General features: G+C 38.0%; 1 protein-coding gene across 6 annotated transcripts in view; it reads left to right on the plus strand.

Moving 5' to 3' along the window:
* Positions 1 to 21,209, plus strand: part of stxbp5a (syntaxin binding protein 5a (tomosyn)) — a 104,455-nt gene that overhangs the window by 50,847 nt on the left and 32,399 nt on the right. For all 6 annotated transcript variants that reach the window (XM_017423292.3, XM_017423294.3, XM_017423296.3 and 3 more), the window contains exons 5-7: positions 9,241 to 9,375; positions 16,684 to 16,747; positions 17,430 to 17,513. In XM_017423292.3, the coding sequence (XP_017278781.1) occupies positions 9,241 to 9,375; positions 16,684 to 16,747; positions 17,430 to 17,513 (283 nt within the window). The remainder of the gene's footprint in view (positions 1 to 9,240; positions 9,376 to 16,683; positions 16,748 to 17,429; positions 17,514 to 21,209) is intronic.

The raw sequence follows: 21,209 nt of genomic DNA on the forward strand, positions 1-21,209 counted from the left end.
ATTAGCTAGTAATTTCATGTGCTCTTTGCAGGCTGAATGTAAACTATGCTGCAACAGAAGACGATGTATCTTAGAGTAAACTACATTAATTATAAAATTATTTAAAAGTGCTGGTAGATCAGCACTTTCTTTCTGTGTGTGTACCCTAACACACCTCTGCAATCCTCAGAGGCTGTTACTGTAATAACAGCTATGGAGGCTGGATGTAACTCGGTGTCCCTTTGGGGTGGCCTTCAGAATTGATGAGACCATCAGGTATCCGTTAGAGACCCATCATATTTCAGCTCTTCCTTCACGCAGTTGAGCCAGGTCTCTTTCTTGTGCTGCAATGAACTTTAAAATCTCCCCTGGCACTTAGGGCTTCAAGTCTGTTATCTCTGTTTTGTGCATTTTCTTCTTTTTCATTTCTAACAGAACCAGGCAACAGGCCAGATGCATCATATGTGGACGATAAAACTGAAACACAGTGAGTCAACAAAACATAGGCTGATTAACGGCACAGGAAAACAAGTTTCAGCTTTAGTAAACCCTTGGGGTTTTATGACGATAGTGATGCAGTTTGCTAATCTTAAAAAAAAAAAAAAAAAAAAAAAATATATATATATATATATATATATATATATATATAGATAGATAGATAGATAGATAAAACTTTTCACCTGGTAATACAAGTTAAAGGTTTGTCTGGAGACATCCCTAGTGTTCTTGTTGTAGCTTTGAGGAGAAGAGGATCACTCAGAATATATTAATACAATGAAAGATGATCACATTGTGTGCATAAGGCTGAATTCCAAGCTTTGGATGAGTGTACCTGTGCTTCTCTCACATCTCCTAAAAACTCACATTGTCCCTTAATTTATATCTGTATGCCCTTGAGAGAGAACAGTTTACCGTGGTCATTATTCTAGTCTAGACTAATGTTGTTCTCTAGTAGGGCAGACACTATTGGACAAGAAGCCAGATCCCAAAGGCATAATAGTATTGAATAATTTTAAATTCCCCAGCCTACTCTGACCGGCTTGCCTTTGTAGTTGTAAATTAAACAAAGGCAAAAGGGGCTATATCACAGAAATATCCAATACAAATCTTTTCAAGTAGTTTGAAATATTTAGGTAGAATTCTAACCATGAGTTCCTTCTGAATATAAATTATTTGGGTGCAAATGGAATATCTTAAACATCAGTTTTCCCCCAAACTGATAAAAAAATACATCTGCATCAGCTTGGTAGGTCAGTGCTGACTTTCAAAAGTCTGCTCCTTCTATGGCATCCTATCTCATCTTCATGAAATTGCCAACAAGTTACACCCAGGAACATGATCCAAACAAAAGTTTCCTGTTTGGAATAAAGTAGTGGGTGTGTAGTGGAAAAGCATTTTGGTCAAATTATTTTGTCGTTCCAGAGATAAGAGAATACCTAATTTTGGATTACATAAAGTTAAATAGGTATTTAACTTTATGTAACACAAAATGATTTGCTGATTTTTGTGTGCATCATTTTGTTTTTCTTGGAAATATTTGCGGGATAAAACCAAAACCAAACATGAAATTGCATTTCATCTAACTGTCATTTGTAGTTAGGACTGACTGTTGAAGTGAAGTCAAGAAACAGTGTCAACTATTTTTAATAGAGACATGAAAGATTGAATAGGACACATCTGTAAAGCAAATCATTTCTACCATCAGTCTGTCTCATCTTTTTAAACTTAGCCCCCACCCTCAGTCTGTTTGTTCAAAGCATGAGTTGAACTTGTCAAGTTGGAGATGGGGGTGCAGCTATTTCTACCATTAAAAAAAAGCATAATCACCCAACCCACTGCCACAGTAAAATAAACAAAAAACTTGAAACTTTCCCAAATTCTTCTTGACATATCCACATTTTTTTGTGTGAATATTTTTTTTTTCATTCAAAAGTGTGTGTCGTATCAACCACATTTTAAGGATATCCCTAATTTTTAAGCAGCTATGTTCTTGCTATTAACACACCATGACTGAACCTAAGGCTTAGAGCACATATATGCAGGCCATATACTCAAGGCCTGCAGTTCAGATCCAGCCCTTGGTAACATTTTATCTTACCCTGAAGACAAGTTTGAAATACTATTAGATTTGGCTCTCCACTTTGTGACAGATCGAGTCTCTGTCGCTTCTCATTTTGTTTAGTGAAATCGTCCTGTGACAGTTACTTTGGAGCCAATAAAATGAAGTTTTAATTTTTCAGTAATCTTTGATTTTGATGTGGCAAGGGCAACGAAGAACATCAAATAGGACCTATCAAACCCTTGTTGATTAAACTTGCAGCCACGAAACGATATTGGATGTTAGTAGCTATATGATCAGATTTTTGTTGATGGCTTTTTAACTGTTTTAATGGAGAAAATTTTATAAGAAAGGCATAGGAAATGAATGCTAATGATGTGTCTTTTTAAGTTTGATCTAGTTTTTGTTGTTCATTAAACTAAGTTTGTTCAAAACTCTATATAATTTGTCACTGAGAAAATGTATTTGATGTTTCTATATGAATGATTTGACATATTACATCTAAAACCAGGCTTAATTTATGTGTTTTTTAATAAATATTGATTGAGATTGGCCCCTGGCTAGGACCAAGTTTTTAATTTTGCCCCCCTTGTGTTTGAGTTTGACACCACTGGCTTAGAGTAGATGTTATATTGATGTCACACCAAGATCAAAAAACAATTTTTTAAACATGACAGAATATAGCTTTTAGGAGTTACCTAGTTGTATGGATATCAGGGTATCTTTTGGTTGATGGGAGAACTTTACAGACTGCTTCTCATCCTTGGACTTGTTCCAGTATTATGAGCAAGCTTTTTCCAACTCTTTACCGTCTTGTCTCTCTCCCTTCCCCCAACCAGAATTTAACTTGTTCTATGAAAGCAGTGCTGCAGAAAGCATCAGCATCCGCTCACATCTGATCACAGCCACTAGGAAAGAAGAGAAAAAGGATGAGAGGAGGAGGAGTAGTAGAGACAGACTGGGCCTCAGCCAGAGAGCAGTGATTCAGTATGTGGGAAGGAGTGTGGGAATGCAGGGAACGCAAAAGAAATCCTGCCGAGTCATTCTGGCGTAGGATGCGCTCATCACCTCCTGGCCTCGCAAGAATACAGAAGTGGATGGTATATTGTCAAAGCAGGGTGATATAATGGGATGTAATTGCGGGGGAGAGGAAGTGTATACTTACAAAAAAAGTGAAAGCTGATTCATGCAGCAAGAAGGTCACAGGATTGCCTCCCGCCTGGAGCCTTTCTGTGTGGAGTTTGCATGTTCTCCCTGTGCCTGATGGGTTTCCCTATGGTACTCCAGCTTCCTTCCACTGACCACAAACATGCACGTTTGGGTCTTTTGTAACTCTAAATTGTCACCAGGCGTGAGGGAGAGTGTGAATGGTTCTCTGTCTCATTTGTCTCCATCTTGCCCTGCGATGAACTTGCGACTAGCCAAGGGTGTACCCTGCCTCTTGCACAATGACCGCTGGAGATAGGCAGCAGTTCCCCCATTACCCTGCATGGAAAAAATGGGTAAAGAAAATGGATGAATGATTAATACACTTTTAAAAGCTTGTGAGTAAGCCAAAGTGCATTTAGAATAACACCTGAAAGCTTAATATTCCTAGATTTCTCTTTAGCACTGTCAGTGAAAGATCCATAGTTTGTGTGCATTGAAACACTTCACTACTTATAAATGAATGCTAGCTGTTCATCAAAGACACTATTACACTTCTGAAAACGGCAGCTGTCTCCCTCTTGTAGTTTCTAGCTGCTGCACTGAGTGCACTTCTAGATGGACTCATACAATGTTACATTCACTCACTGAAAATGAAAAGTAGCTCTTCATGACAAAAGTCTACCAGTCAAAAGAAACTGTAGAAATATGATTGCAGAGACTTTACAGCCCATGGAATTACAACCTCAACAGAAGTATTGTGTGGAAATACTGCAGGTTCTTGGTCAGTAGACAGCAGGACTTTCTAACTGAGATAAAGGTGCAAGAGGACAAACAATGTGGTTCAATAATTCTTTTTTTGTGTGAACAGCAAAGGGATTTGCTAATCTGTTCTCAAAAATTTGAACCAATTTTTAATACCTGTTACAGTTACCTTAACCACTACTGGCGTGTCTAATCCTACAATGCCTATGGGTCATTACACGTTTTGAAGGAGATATGGACATGATATTCCTTTTCCGTGAACTGATCAAAGAGTCTGATGCAATTAGAGGAAAAAAGACTATCAGTGAATAAAACTGTGAAGGCCCCCTTCACAGTGAATACGATCTGGAACAGCAGCCAGAAGGTGGATAGTCTTTCTATGGTTTTCAGACTTGAGTACCAAGACTGTAGAGGTGAAGGTTTTCCATATTTACCACGATCCAGACATGTTATGATAGGTTGTGTAGGTTGAGGACATCATAGCAGCGACATCATCCTGAATGGGAGCCTAAAGGTACCATCTCACTAATGTGACTGTTGGCAACTAAATGGCAAAGGGTGTTTGTGGGGGAGTCTCTAAAATGGCTTGAAACATTCAGTGGGGCTCTGTTTCCTGGCATCAGTCAGAGGCTTGCAGTCTTGTCGCTTGAATTGGGAACAAGCCCAAAGAAATATTACTTTGTGGTGCAACTTATTTTATGTGGAGATTTTTTTTAAATACACTCTGCAGGATTTGATTTCAGTTCTTTCCTCAACTTTTCTCCATCCTATCTCCAGTTCCTCTTCAAGCTAACATTGCAATTGGATACTTTTATGTTTTCATTTCTGCCAGGCACAGATTTAAACGGTGGCAAAAGGTGTAAAAGCTACCAGAAGGTGCTGTAGAGATAGTACGCCTTTTTGATTGACTTCTATTTGATATATGTTGTCATAGTGATGGACAGTCTGTGTCAAGAGTATCTGAGAGGTAATACTGTATACTTTGCTGTCATTTTACAAAATGCCAAAAGGAATATTTGAATCCTCATGTTCTCAAAACACTGTAATAATTCGAAACTTTAGAGGCACTGGCCAGCTAAATATGACGCATTTTATAATTATCACACATTATTTAAGTTATTTGTCTAATTGTCCAATTGTATATTCACTGCTGTCATTGTGCAAACCATAATTCTTTTTTAATGTTTACAATTAATTGATATGAAATTAATTGATATGAAAACTTTGAAATAATTTGTCAAATTACTGGTTCACTGCAGCAATGACAGGCTTTTATTACATGAACCAAATCATATTCATTTTGTGCCACATTGTCTCTCTCATTATTCAGCAGTAATCAGTCATTGCTCAAGGGCAGATCAGTAAAAGTTGCTAAAAAAAGAAAGCATCACGGAATCGACACTCATTTGATTCAAGTATTTAAACTGCCCTGTTTCTAATGACAGACTGGAATAGCTTTTCTAAGAATGATCCTTATAGCTAGAAACATCCCACAAAACCATGCAATACAAAAGACAGTTTTCTAAAATATCCCCCCCTCCTCCATTCATTCTCAGTGAACCATGCTCTCGTACGTCTGGCCCACAGTTCAGTTGGTCTCATAGTTGAGCTGCGTGGCAGGCGTCTGTCATTTCTCAGGCAATGTGTTTGGCCCTAAGCCAGCAAGCTGGCAGCTGCCTTTGTGCGTCGTGACCACTTGAAGCTGGAGATTTCACCAGGAGACGCGTGTATGCACAAACAGTTGGGTACATATTTGCACACACAAACACACACTGTGAAATGGACACACACACTAACAAATTGCCAGCAAATTTGTATAATTATGCTCCTGACACTGCCTCTCAGTTTGCCCTCTCAAACTGGCTCTCAGAATACTTAATCAGCTAGCTTGTATGCGCATGCATGTGCACGTGCGCACACACACACACGGCCGACTTATGCAACATACATTTACATACACAGCATGTATGTAAAAAAACATGAATGCATATTCACCCCCAGGGAAGCATTTGTTTTCTATAAACAGAAAAACATTTACAGACCCACAACTGGAGAAACAAATCGGCACGGTTTCTTTTTTACAAGATATTTCTGAAAAACACACCCTCACACACACACACAACTCTTGTGCACAATTAATAAGGCACAAAATATTGCGTGGTTATTAGGCAGATGCAAGTTACATCTCTATAGTCTATCCAAGCTGGCCACATATGGGTAATTTGGTCTTTGCTGTCTTTCTTTAAAATAGGCTTCTTTTTTCATTCATATTTTTTGGTTTATCCTGTTTCATGAATGAGACTGATGTAGACTTTGAAATGATGTTTTCCAGAACCTTTTAAAGTAGTTTAGCATTTACATAATGTGCCTTGTTGACCTTACCTAAGAAACCTAACACTAAAAGTAAGAAAATTTGTTTTTGGTTGATTATTTTTTTGGTTGTAACAATGCTTCTTGTCAATAAATCTTATACTGTTGAAAATCCTGTTTACTTATCCTTAAACAGTGCCACATTTGTTGTGAAAATGCATTTGTGGGTTAAGCCCATGAAAAACTCGCCAAATCTCTGTCAGTGCCAAACAAATTATTGTGCTTCTGACTCTTATTTTGTGCCATTTATTGGTTGGATGTTTAAAATCTGAAGAAAGAAGACATTGGCAATTAAACAGTTTATTCATTTAACAACAGAGGCCTCAGTAGCTCGCAGAAGAACCATACAATGCCACAACAGTCTGGCACGTTCTCTTTATTCATCTCACAAGCTTAGTCACACACTGCTTTAAGATAGCATCCCATTCTTCAACCAGCAGTTGTTGTAAGACAGCCAATGTGGTTGCGTTGGTCACTCTGGAACAAACAGCACGCCCAAGCTGATCCCACAGATGTTCAATGGGGTTTAGTTTGGGACTGCAGGGAGGCCATTCCATCCTCTCCACTGCCAAATTCTGGAGGTTGTCTCAGATAAACCCTGCTCTGTGGGAGTGAGTGTGGTTGTCTTGTAGGATAGAGTTTGGTCCCAGGCTGTGGAGATATGGTTATGACTGGTTCTTCACAGGTGCTGACAATCAGGTTCCAATCAGGCACCTGATTGTCAGCACCTGGTGTACCAGAATCTCAAAACTAGAGTCAATAGCAGACAAAGCTGTTTGCATTGGCAAAGAGGTTTTGCCAAGTTTTTTTTTCTGCTTTCATGGGCACAAGCCACATTCTCCACTCTGCTGCTCAACCCACAAATGCGTTTTTCTAACAAATATGGCACCATTGAAGGGAAAAAAGCAGACTTTTCCTGCGGTATAAGATTTATTGCCACAAAGCATTGTTACAAGAAAGAAATGGTCAACCAAACATAAATTTCCTTACTTTTTGTGCTATGTTTAGATAAAACAATATCCTCATTTGCAATTCAGTTTTAAACTAATTGAAGTTCTTATATGCAATATTTAGGAGTCTCCTGTTGTGCAGACTTGCATGCAAATTTAGATTTGATATTTTTTGTTACCTCGGAAGAAACATTTTACATCTGCAGACAGTGCTTGCATGTCTTCAAATGATGCATGTCTGTACAGAAGCAGAAAGGAAAGAGGAAAAAAGGCTGGGGGGGGGGGATTACCATTTGCCCTTTATTTATTCAGGAAATCACATTCAGACAGAGACTCCCAAATTTATCTGAAAAAAAAACAACTTTCAAGCAGAAGCTGATTGAGCTGAAATGATCTTTGGCACTGTAGAACAAAAATGGCTAATTATGGATTTAGTGTTATATTAAATGTTTTGTGTATCTCTGCACATTTTAGATACTGGGAATAAGATTATAATAACAAATGATGAACAAAAAAAAGCAGAGGATTGGGGCAGAGAGTCACTGGCAGAATTAAGAGATAATTACACACATTTATGTTAACCATGCTCATCCATGTATTAAAAGAATAATGAAACTAGTATTTCTTGAACCCATTGTCATGCATGGCAAAGTTTTAAACTAAGATTATGCATGATCTGTTAGCACTTGGAGTGAATGACTCTCAGCTACTACATCAAATTTTAAGTTCATATCTTCTGACTGAGTTGTTTGCTAAGACTGATTTAGCTGTGGCAGCCATCTTGAGATGAGTTTACAGAGGTTCATTACTTGTAAATGTACATTCAGTGTTTACTTTCTTGGAGTTGTGTCAAAATCTGTTCAGTGGTTCATGAGGTATTTTGCTAACAGACTAACAGAGTTGACTCCAAAGATTTTGTGTGACCTGTTAATGCTCATAATATGCATAGTATGTTTTAGGGATGATTCTTAGCTACTACCACACCAAACTTTAGCTCTATTAGCTGAGATTTGGGCCACTCACCTAAACCGAAATTCCCAAAACTGAACTAATTCATCACAACCAAAAACAGTACTGCTGGTAACTCTTAGCTCATAACAAAATGACAGGCTGGTGTTGGTAGTATGGAGAGGGGGGAGTGTAGCCAGCTAATTATGCCTGCAAAGAGAAAACTAATTAGTAACAAACTCACTCATACATAAACTTTGACACACAGGGTAACACACTCCATGGCCCATTAGCAGCAAATCTGCTGCGATTGCAGCAAAATTATCACATACTGCGTCCTCCTTGTTGGAAATGCAAGACAGGAAGTCAGAACGATCAAACAGTATATAGATGGACCTTTTCCTCTTTCTACATGGGTGGATAGTCACTCTGAAGGAAACTTTGGAGCATCGTCTTGATGCCAATGAAGCCTATGGCTGTGGCTCAAACCTTCATGCAGAATCAAAAGAATCACTGGAGGAGCTGAATGACCTTGAAATATTAGCATGATGGAATACCAAGGTTGAACATTATTATTCCACAGGAGGATGGATGAAGGAACAAAATGATGAAAAAGGGATGAGAAGATGAATGGATATCCACAGTTAAGGAGGGATGGGTTTATAACCTCTCATTAAACTTAAGTCTGATGGATGGATGAAAGGAGGAGGTGGCGAGTGATAATGAAAACAGGAGAATTACGCCTGACTCTTTGCCCTCATGTGTCTCATGGGTGTCGAGAGAAGGGTTGAAATGAACGACTTAAAAGCTTCTTGGGTTTGCCACTCTAATCTCAACTCCTCCGACCTGTTGAAGTGGTAAATAATCCCCTTAAAGTTTTGCATAATTTGTCAATGGGTTTCATAGAACACAAAGTGATTTTCAAGACTCTTCCATCTTTGTCCAATCTATTTTCCTTTCCTCTTCATCATTTTCTCTTCCTCCTTTTCTATTCTTCTAAAACATCTTTCTTTCTCTTCACAGAATAACTTTCTGCCACCTGCCATTCCAGAGTAAGTGGCTGTACATCGGCACAGAACGAGGAAATATCCACATTGTCAACGTGGAGTCCTTCATGCTCTCAGGCTACGTCATCATGTGGAACAAAGCCATTGAACTGTGAGTGGCTCTGGCCTCTTTTTTTACCCTCTGATGATTCCCTCCAACAAATGTCTGTCTGTGTCTTTGCTTTCTCTCAATTCCTCACAGCTGCACAGTTTAACATACAACGTTTGTGTTGCAGGGATGGAATTCGCATCTAAAATGTAACAATAAGTAAACCAACATTCCAATTTATGATTCAGTGGGTAGTTCAGGTACGGCTTTGAAATTGGCCCATATCTTACCTTTTTGACAAGTCTCAGTTTTTATATTAGTGGTTCTCAAAATTGTCGTTGAGACCCCACTTTGGGTCATGAAACATAAAATAAGGGGCTTGAGAATATTTACTGAAATCAAATAGTCTTCACTAGTAGAATGAACTTAACTATTAGGTGATATTCAACTCTATCTCCTAAGAGCTCTGAGTTATAAAATTATTATGTTTACCTGACTACATGAAGAAGGCTGGTATTAAAGCCTTAATCAAAAATGCTTTTTGCTTTAGTTCCTCTTGTTTAGATTGTCTAAATGTACTTTTTGCTTTTCTTAACAAAAAAAGCCCCTGATCTTCTTCAAATGCTACAGAATGCTGGAACAAGTAATTGGACACACAAGTCCTGTTTAAATGTCTTTTCATAGGTTACCTTTTAGTTTTAGAATTCATTTTAAAATTTTGGTGTTAGTTTTAGAACTGCAGACAGTTAAGCTCCTCATTTTTCATATATTAATACTGACCTGTTAAAGCCTTACATGTTAGTTTAGACCCTGATTAATAGTTTCTTAATCTTGGTTTAAAACCTGAGGAGACTGCGCCTTTCAAGTAGTTGCATCTTGACTGTGAAATGAGCTTTTGTTTTTACATTGTATTGATAGTGTTAGTTCCTTTAAAAAGCAGCTGAAGATTTGTTTTTTGATTCATACAAGATTTTAATCAGTTTTTATAACAATAATGTCTTTTCTGCAACCTTTTATGTTTGATTATTTTTTCTCTTATATTCATTGTTTAAATGTGATGACACACAAAGTCATAAATAAGTCAACCATCTCTGTGCACAGTATCAGATTCTAGGTAGTGAGCGTCTCTTTGCTGTTTCAATGGATCTGTCAGCTTGACAGGCTCCATTTTGGCTTCCTGCTGTAGAGACTTGAATTATTCACTGGAGCATTTTGCTTTACACTTTCCCCTCATCCCTTCATAATATGTGAGAGTATATGCATGTATATTTGTGTGTGCGTGTTAAGGGAGAGGAGGGAGAGGGAGGACCAGGTGTCTGCTGAGATCAGTGTATGGTACACACAGACGTCTCGTCTCGTCGAAAGAGCTGCAGGGAAGGAAAGGCAAGAGTCAGTGGTGGGGGATAAAGCAGGAGGGGGGGATGAAGAGTATGACAGAGGGGGAAGGACTAGAATGGATGAGACAGGGTTGTTGCCTGAGGAAAAGGACATGCAGAGAGGCAGGGTGATGGAAGAGACGATTGGAGTTGTGATGGAGGGTTAACAGCAGGTAACAGAGGGCAGAGCAGATGAAAGTGCTTGTGGAGATAAGTGAGAACAGAGGAGGAGATGAAGAAGGTTTCCAATTAAAGGAAAAAAAGGAGAGAAGCTAAGGAGTGATAATGATGAGATGGAGAGTCGATATGAAGGATCGAGAGGTAGATCCTGTGGTACCTTTAGACAAAAGGGTGAGCTTTAACTTTCAATTTTCTTGGCTGAACTCTCCTCCTTTTGTTTCTTTCACCTTCATAGTTCACCTTTTTCTGGTTCTTTTTATTTTGTTGCGTTTTCTCTTGACCACTCTCTGTGTGGGCAGAAAAAAAATCTTTACAAAAATGTACGCGTGGATTTTCAGAAATAGTTTACTTTTAACCTTTAGTTTATGGAGACTTCTGCCAAGTGTATGAGTCCAAGTAATGAGTCCATCCAAATGTTTCTTAAAGTAATGATCTGCATAGATTTTAAATAAATCACTCTCATGTTATCTGGCACGCAAGTTTATATAGGGTATAATTGCATTTGTTGGAAATAATAGGAATGCTTAGACGTGTTTGTGCCATTGCTGTGTACACATCAGCCCAAGACAGGCCAAAATATGGTCTGTTGGCAACTAGATTGTGATCAGCATTCATGAGGGAGCCTCATAATCTACAAATTTTCTCTTAAAATAGTCTGGGTGGTCACAGGCATTTTAACCCCCTCTCAGTTTAGTTTCTGTAAAATCTAGAGCTGTATTTTGACGTCTGCATGGGAGCTCTCCTCTGACTGAAAACATCTGAGGCTACAATCCCAAATGCCCAGGTTTAAAAACCACACTGATGATGAGTAGTGAATATTTAAAAACCTGTCCAACTCTGCTGAGGTGCTGCCTTAATACACCAAAAATTGTGAATTTTTCCTGAATTTTTATCACCTTATGCCAATGTAGTCAGTCATTAAATTATAATAATTTCTGTTCTGATGCATAGGTCGTAAATTACACAGTATTTCTGTTTAAAAATAAAACAGAATACAAAATGCTTTCAAAGTTTCTTTCAAATCATATTGACCTGCTTGTCCCAGATTACAAATGGCTTCATATTCTGTACTAACACTATTTGATAAGCAGACATCTCCACATCTCTCGTCATTTCAGTCCCCTTTTCTTGACCCCATCCAATGATACATTGTGCTTATCGACATACATCATCTTGCCTCTTTTTCTGTAAACCCTAACAGCTTTGCTTTGGTCCCAAATGTTGCTCTGCACAATTGGTTTCAGAAAATTTGGTTTCCTTATCTCTTTCTTGAGGCTTTACTTTCTCACACAGCCATTCTGAGGGATATTAGGTCTTATAAGATGGTGGCAGTGCCACGAATGATTCCTCTGATTTGTTTCAGTAGAGGTCGGTTTGCATATTTGTTTCAGGGTGTGCATCGGCGGTTTGCTTTGAAGCAGATCAGAGAGGTGTAAGGGGAGTCTCTTGTCTTCCTCCTAGTGTGTGAGTGCCAGCTGTGGGGTTAGTAGGGTTGGCATCTAGATACAAAAGCTTCTTTACTTCTCTTGTTGTCTGCTTGCGATGCTGTCATCAAACAAAAACAGTACATGATCTAAACTGCAGGTACACCAGGAACAGTTCTTGAAGTGACAGTTAACTAGTCAGAGCATTAAAAACCTATAAGAAGCATTTTTTTTTAGTTATTGTAAAAAGAACTGAATATTTTGTCCCAATTCCTGCTCAGTATGCCGCTGCTTTTTTGTGACTGCTAATAAGTCTGAGATGTTGAGCGTTCTGGGGTCATCATCCCCTGGGCCCTTCTATTTGGAGACGTTCAGCAGTTGCTGTGCCAGTAGCCCCAAGCCTGACCCAGGCCCAGCGCTCCGTGTACTTGTATGACTCACACCTCTGTTCCCAAGCCACTGTGTTGGAAAAATACACTGGACTAGAACATAAACACGTACCGTACACCAACTATGGCACCATAGTTTAGTTGGTCTCATAAATGTGGCAATTAGCCCATGTCTCGGTCTATGTTGGTTCACACGACGGCATATTTTTTTTCTGCATAAATGCACTCTGCACTATAAGCAAAAATGTGTCCAAGAATGCCTTTTTGTGTATGTTGTTAAATTTGATTCCACTAAATGCTCACTGGGAGCTAAGAAGAAGTGGGACAGGAGTGGCAAATCTTCACAGCTTGCTATGGCACATGGTTCACGCGAACATGTTGACTTCAGGCATCACTTGTTCTGTTTCACTTTTCTTTTCTTCCATTCTCACACTCATGGGCCTGAAGCTATTGTAAATACTTGGATGTTTTTTTTAAAGCTTCTATTTCTCACACACTGTGTTTATGTGCATTTATGAGGTCCTTGGTTGGTGGTACGATATGCTCTAGAAGATTTATATTCTTCCAGTGTCCTCACTCCACATGTATTGCATTTAAAAATTTTGAAACTAGGTACCGTATGATTTGAATTGTATCTTTTCGTATGGTTCCTTTTATATGCATTGCAGTTATAATTTATTAGCTAAATGAAACCAAAACATTACACAATCTGATTATTTGTTACATGTTAATTTATTGTTTTTATCACTTTGTATGAGGAACAAACTGTAAGTCATCAAATGCAAGCCAATTATTGCACTGACTGCACATTTTTTGTTTGGTTTTGAACGTTTTATGAGAGTCTATTTTAAAACAAATTTCACAAAAGATTGAAGGGGAAACAGTGGTGAACAATGGGATTTTGTCAAACCTAATGAGAAGCTCTATAGCTCAGGCATTCTTCAGAGTAGAATCATCATACAAAATTCAAATGACTTACAGAATGTTGGACTTTAGTCGTCTGAACTGGCATTTTGATGTCTTTAACAGGTTACAGATTTTTCAACAGAAAATCAACTGACAGTAAATGAAAGGACACTAACCTTTGAACTGTCTAAAATGTTTTCACACATGGTATAAATGGACTGCAAAAGTGCTGTTTGAACCTTGTTTCTATGGAAACATCCCTTACCTGTCCTGGTGACTGACACCTGTGATGATACCAGATGTAGCAGTTTTATTTATTTTTTTCTAAATATCCACAGTGACTATAGTTGCATTTATTTATACATGCATAATAGAACCAAATGTCTTTTTTTCTGATTTCTCGTAGCTTAGAGAAATTTACATTTTTAAACCATAAAAAAGAAATTGTGGGTATGTCTGTACCGAGTAGATGTTCTCAAATTTAATGAGGTGTTACTTTTCTTTTTGCTTAAACATCCCGCTGTGTCGTCTCTTCACCAGCCAACAATCGTTTTTCGATGCTTGTGTGCTTGCTCACAAACCACGGGTGAACGTAACAGTTCTTCTTCTTTTTTCTTTTTTTTTTTTTGAAATGCACTGAAAGCATGGCCAGGTATGGGGGAGATACTCCGAGATGGATTCAGCATAGCACAAGTTTATAAAAGATGAGTGGCTGAACCGAAGGTACCAAGGTTAAATTTGCCATGGGGTATTTGGTTTAACTCCAGCAGTCGCCTTTTGAAGGAAGCGTGCTCGTGTGTGAAATGAAAAACCTTGAATCAGTAGCTGAAAGACTTGAGTGCGATGAATGTGAAAGACACTATGAGAATAACAGCATGCATGGACACATACAGTTCCAAACTGTAAGGCATGTCACGACAGTGTGTGTGTGTATGTGGGGGGGGGGGGGTCTGTTGGTGTTCGTGGCAGATGGTTTTTGGGAGCCTACGTGCACTCTGCCCATCCTGCCTCTGTTGCCATGGCGATCACTTTAACTCAAAACCAAAATGTGTATTTAGGGACTTTTTAAAAAAAAGTGTTCGTGACAGATTTGCGTGCTGGATGTATTTTGTGTCTTAAAAAAATTCACAAGAAAATGCAAAGATTATTGCTCATACTGTAAACTCCTCCAACAAAGTAGAGTCCTATAGGACTTCTAAGTTTACCACAGGAGGAACCGTTTCTCATGCTTCTGAGGGCATTGTTTACAAATGAGGAAGGTGTTAAGATGTTTCCTAATTATGCTGACATGCAGATGTGTGTTTTGCGGATGCGCATGCTAGTGTGGATAGCTTTTAGCTCCCAGTCGGACAGCAAAGGGGGATTAGATAAATCAACAGATCCGGCTGCAGCAGAGCTTAGGTAATAAGGCTCCAGCACTAACAGGCTAAATATAGAGACAACTGACTGACTGCCTGCCCACCGTTACTGCCTAATACAAACACACACACTTACACTAAGACACACATTGTTGAACACTCCTTCTTTTGCTCTTTGATTATATTTATAGATTTATGCAAATACACAGAGCTTAATTGAAAAGGGACAACATTCATTCCTTGCCATTTGGTTTCTTTTTAAAACAAACTCACACCTATTTATAGTTTTATGTCAATATCAGCATAACCTGACCTTCACTTCCAGACCATACATTGAGCAAAGCAAATGTGTAGGCACTGATAAAGCATCAGTATGAGCAAATGTTGCATTGCTTACTACTTCGTTCTCCTTGTCTGACATCTCTTGTCCTGGCTGCATGACTTTGGAAGTGTATTTTAGCAGCGGCAACAATTGGTGTTTTTCAGCTGTGACCTTCCCATCTCATCTTTTAAAGGGCAGGTTAGGAAAATTATGCTACCATGTGTCGCACACAAAAAGGGGATTTGACGTAAGGCTGTCTGGAGGGTAAGACACAGACAGGAAGGGGAAAGGAGGGAGGAGACCAGTAATTTGTGCTTTTTTGCCCATGACATGCAAATAAATGCACATGTATTCACATACACACAGTGGCTGGGAGCTGGCACAGTCATTCATCACAGCCTTTGGTGAACCTGCATCTTTCAGCCACCTTTAAGTACCTTGGACCGATTGACAAATGTATCTTTTCCCATCTGATTTTATCCACGTTTAAAGACACTGACTCGCCGGCTTTTCTCTACACATCTCTGTTCAATAATAGTGTTGTTCAATTGTATTTCTAGATTATTCTTATCTGAATTATCTTACTAAATGTCTTTCATCAGGCTGGCATGCTTGGCAAGCTGGCATTAAAGAGATTCAGATCTTTGAAAGCGGTGTTCTGTGGAAAGATTATGAAAAATTAATATTTGTTGCAGAGAGCACTGAGAATGACATCAGTTTAGAAAAAATAGCTTTTTTTCTGACCAGATTGATGAGCTAACAGCTACTCCCAATATGACCAACGCTACAGTAGACTGCTGCTGTCCTAAAACTTGTCCAATCTTAAAATATTAGTTCATATCTATGCTACTTTATAAGCTTTCATTTTGCCATTAAATTCACATTACGTTGTTATTCTGGCAGAAAAATTATAACATTCCTGCTGGAAGTGCCCCAGGCTGCACTGGAAGTGCTACAACTAGCTGCTGCTGACACCATTGGTACAAGCAAATACTGACTAAATCAAGTAATATAAAACTGACAGCATTGGAAAAGTTGTTAAAATGGCATTCATCTGCTATGAAAGTTTTTGGTTTGAAGTTGTTTTAAGATGGCAGCTGTTAGCTCGTCCTCCGGTCAGAATCTATTTCTCTAAACTGACGATGTGCAAAGACTTATCTACAGCAGGTAAGATAATAATAGTTAATAACTTTTCCACATAACTATCACACAACTTCTTGGATAATTGCTCCCTCTGAATTCCTTTTTAGACTGCAATTAAAACATTACCTCAGCTGAGTTTTGTCTATTTCACAGATGCTGTATTCCTTTTGTGGTTTAAGCAAAATGTACTACGACTTTTGTTCTGTAATGTCTGACTGTCGTATCTTGGTCTAACATTTTGTACTTTTAAAAAAAAAATTTGTGTCTCATAAGGTCCTCCAAGGCTCACCCTGGACCAGTTGTACACATAAGTGATAACCCTATGGATGAAGGAAAGGTAAAGATACTGCAGAATGTGTGTTAATCTTTATTAAACTTTGAAGGGTTTCAGTCATCCTTACCAGGTGGGATACTGGTAGAGAAAGCTCAACATATTTATCACATTTAAATTAAAAGGACAAAAAAATGAACAAATATTTGGAATTAGGACCGAGTACAATTTATTCTAATAGCATTTTTATTTGCAGATCTATTTAAAAAATGTACATTTATGTTCATGTGTAATAAACAAATAAGAGTCCTATTGCTAGTTTACTTTTTATACTTTTAAAAATTATTTATTCTATTTTTTTACATAAATACAGCAGTGGCTGAAAAACGTTATATACTTTCAGCACATGAAGATTTCTGTTTTTTTTTTTTTTTCTACATAAATGTGACACATATTTCAGTTTCAAGGAACAGAGACAGAATAAGATAGGTGGTTCTATAAATATGCTGCCGGGATAAAAAAAGCCTTGCATTGTATTTTCTACATCTCCTCTTGCATTTTCTGTCATCAGCCAGAAGTAGCAGTTTCCTCCTGAGCCACTGTAAACCTTTTACTCTGGCTTCCTCTCATACTGTGCAGGATATTAAGTGTATTACTTCAGTTTCTGCCCATCATAGGATTTGTTCTGTCTCCTGTCTCTCATCTCCCCCGCGTGTCTCACAGAATGCCTGTTGCTCTTCCTCTGCAGCTTATAATTGGATTTGAGTCGGGGATTGTGGTCCTGTGGGATCTGAAATCAAAGAAGGCAGACTACCGCTACACTTATGATGAGGTAGGCAAATCTCTCTGTATTATTTATTTCCTCTCAGTCATTCTTTTGACTTCTGATCTGCGGTAAAAGGTTGCACAGTATCTTTTGGAAGCTGGGAATTAAATCAAATATTCATGAACTAAACTTTACACAGCTGTTCAAGTGTGTCTGTGTGCGTCAAACTTGGAGTTGGAGATACTGTATTGCAACTGGCGAGGGATGTTGTTTAAAGGAGTAGTCCAGACCGACCTCAGTTTGGAGAAATAATGTTTATTTCTAACAGGATTGACGAGCTAATGGCTAGTCCAAATGCAGTAAAAACCAAAGTGGGTTGTTGTCTTAAAATTTCTGATTGTTTTCTTTATTTTCAGCGTGATGTACAAATATGGATTGAATATTTCTGCTGTAATAACCATGTAAAGGTTTATTAAATGGCACTTGCATGAACAGCTATGAAGTTTTAAAATGGCTGCACTCCTAGAAGTGGCCCCGCTCAGACGAGCCATTATTAGCTTGTCAGTACGGTCTGAGAGGTTTGATGCACACAAACTGTTAACACACTACTGTGAAAGTTACTGTAAAAATGTGACTACAGTACAAAAAGTTACTACAGTTTGTTTTCTTTAATATGATTTTTTTCTGTAGAGACATGTAATAGGTCTGATTAGTTGTTTTGAAAAAGGTAAAGCCAAAGTTTGCTTCACCAGAGCTTATTTCAGATCTACTTGTAACTACATCCCACTAAATGGATTTGTACTGAACAGTCACTGAAGAAGGGGAGACTCAACAAAGGTTTGTGTCAATTATAGACATGTTAGCTGCTGGCTGTAAAAAAGAAAAAAAAGATTAAAGCCTTGATCTGATTGGACAAAGAGACACTTGGACTCTGCTGCTAATGAAAAAAGGGGAACAAGCAGGATTTTACCTTGGATCATTCTTCAGAAGTCATGTTTCAACAAAATGTAAAAATCACTCATTTCTGAAAACTTGGCAAATATATTCTCTGCGAAAACACTTTAAGTGCAAAAAGCACAGCCATGATGGTTTGAAAATAGACTTTTTTTTTGTTCTTTAACAAGCAACATTGTACTTCCAAAAACACTAACATTAATCAGACTTTATTTGGATGGACTATTCAAAATCATCTTGGTAGATATTCAAAATTGAGTTTTGTGTGAAGAATGTTAATAATCTATCCATAACTAATTGATGATAAATAAAATACACCAAATCAGAGTTAAAAATATTACATATTTGCTTTTTCATTCATTTTTGTTTTTTTATGCTGGATTCAGGATGAATTTTGGATGATTTTGAATGGTTTATGTGCCTCTTTGATGTTTCTGCGTGATAAACGCAGCTCTTAAAAAAAGTGTTTTAGAAGAGTATAATCAATTTGGTTTGCAAAATGAGCTTTAACGCAGATTTTCTCAGGTTAGCAACACAGAAGTGGTGTTACAGCCTCTTGGATTCTTTCAGGGCCAGATGCATACCAATCATTTTTTTTGAGTTATTTCTTTTCATCTCATCGTGTCTGTGGTAATTAAATAAATGAAAATCATCATTTTGGTCAAGATTTCCTCTGAAATCACATTACATTTTCTTTCAGTTTAAAATGAATTGTGCATGTGTTGTCTTACTTTTTATCAGTTAATTAAGTTTTATTTTTATTTTTTTAACCTGATATTTTTTTTATACATATAATCTGAAAGCACTATTTTGGAGAAAAAAAGGAAAATCAATGAAACAAACAAACAAAACTTTTTACAAATGTAAGCGTCATACATTTTTTTTTTGGTCTTTCTAGGTTATTTGTCATGGAGGCTGTAAAAGAGTGTGTTTTTTAAATAACTTGTTTGTCTCAGCTCTTTCCTGTAGTTTGTAAAGGTGCGATGATGTTGAGTGTCCCTTCCAGCAAACACATTTGGCTCCTCATTCTGACCACAGCCTGATTTCTAACCCGCGTTGGTTTCAAAGGCACAAGTTGTTTTGCACACATGCCTTCCAGCTCTTACACTTCCCAGAGATATTCAGGAGAGGTTTTACACGAAAATGAAAATATCCCCAACATTCCAGGCTTCCTGCAGAGATTACAGCCAGCTTCCAGGTGATAATTCAGGAAAACCACTCTGTGTGCTCGCGTGTGAATATTGAAGCAAATTGTCTGGAGCATTTACAGCAATCCGGTGGGTCTGTGCCGTGTTAGAATGCCTTGAGTGGAAACTGAAAATATCTCTGAACAGAAGCTTGTATTCTTAAACCGAAGCCAATGAAAGGATAACGACGACGCACACTCACACAGTCAGAATGGACGTGGTTCCACACAGGTGTTTGTGTTGCTTACAGAGTTTAAGTAACAGAGTTTAACATTTTTATTATTATTGTCTTGCTGGCGTTCTTTGTTTGCTGGCAGAAGTCCACAAACAGTGGATTTAATAAAATGTTTGGTACGTTTGGTATCGGTGGGCCGAGCTCACACTTTCTGTCACTTTCTGTCTCTGCTCAGTGTCTCTGATCAGTTAATGACCTCCCTCTGCTTCAGAGCGTTCCAGTCTCTAGAACTGAATCCTCCCAGAGGAGCTCATCTCCCCTCCTCAGACTCTCACAGATATACCTCTCCAGAGGCCGGGCTTTGATTGGGTGGGAATTGAAGAAGTTAAAAAAAAAAAAAAATAGAGGTGCTCCTCCTCTCTATTTGCTCTCTGCAACTTGCACTGAAAGACTGAAACGAGCCAACAAACCCTCTGCTGTTATTTGCTCTGGTTTCAAACGTTTTATCGGCTTTGCCCTTGGGTTAATAGACGAAGATATTTGTAAAAATCTAATAAATCTAATGTCTGTATTTTAATTTGTCCCCAAAAGATGGCTGATGCCATCACTAATTAAACTGACTAAAGAGCGAGTGCCATAGGATATAAACACAGCAGGGCTTTGTAATAAAATATGTTGCTGGTGTGGAGGAACTAATAGACTCTTGAAATGCATTTCAGTTATTCACATATATTTTATATAGTTAAAGTAATTCATTGTGGACTTTTCTGTTCTAAAAAATATACATTTACTTGCAAAATATTAAAACCTTTTATCTAAAAGTGATTTGCTAATCTTGGAACATCTCTAAAAAAGTGTAAATTGTATTTTTTTACAGAGACATTGGTCTAAATAAAAACAGAGGTCATATTTTATCCCCCTCTGTTTTAAACTGCACATGGATTTACAATAAAATTTAAATCTATGAGCTGCAGGGGTTTTGGAAGCACTTTGAACTGCCTTGTGCTGAAATGTGCTTTACAAATAAAAATAACTTTTGTTTAGCTTTTTTTTGGATAGGACAAGGAAACAGAAGCCAACACAACAATGGAAGTGAAACAAATTTCAATAATCAATAGTATCGTGTTAAATTAAAAACATGCATCTTTGTAAAAGTTTGGAGAATCGTTTGTTTGCAAATCTGTGCTTTTGAATTTACGAATATGAGGGATTGAACAGCAAATCTTCAACGGGTTGCCCGGAGGCAGCTTCTTCTTTCTAAAAAAGAATATGGCAGCATGTATTAGGTTTGCGGTATTGCATCTGGAGGAATGCACAGTGCTCTGTTTGGTGAACACAAAACACAGCATTTCAGCACAAACACTTCATGCCCACCGTGAAGCACGGTGGTGGGTGGGGTGATGATTAGGGCTGGTTTTGCAGCCACAGTTGACCATGAACTCCTCT

Source organism: Kryptolebias marmoratus, linkage group LG19, assembly GCF_001649575.2.
Source record: "Kryptolebias marmoratus isolate JLee-2015 linkage group LG19, ASM164957v2, whole genome shotgun sequence".
NCBI classification, from domain to species: domain Eukaryota; kingdom Metazoa; phylum Chordata; class Actinopteri; order Cyprinodontiformes; family Rivulidae; genus Kryptolebias; species Kryptolebias marmoratus.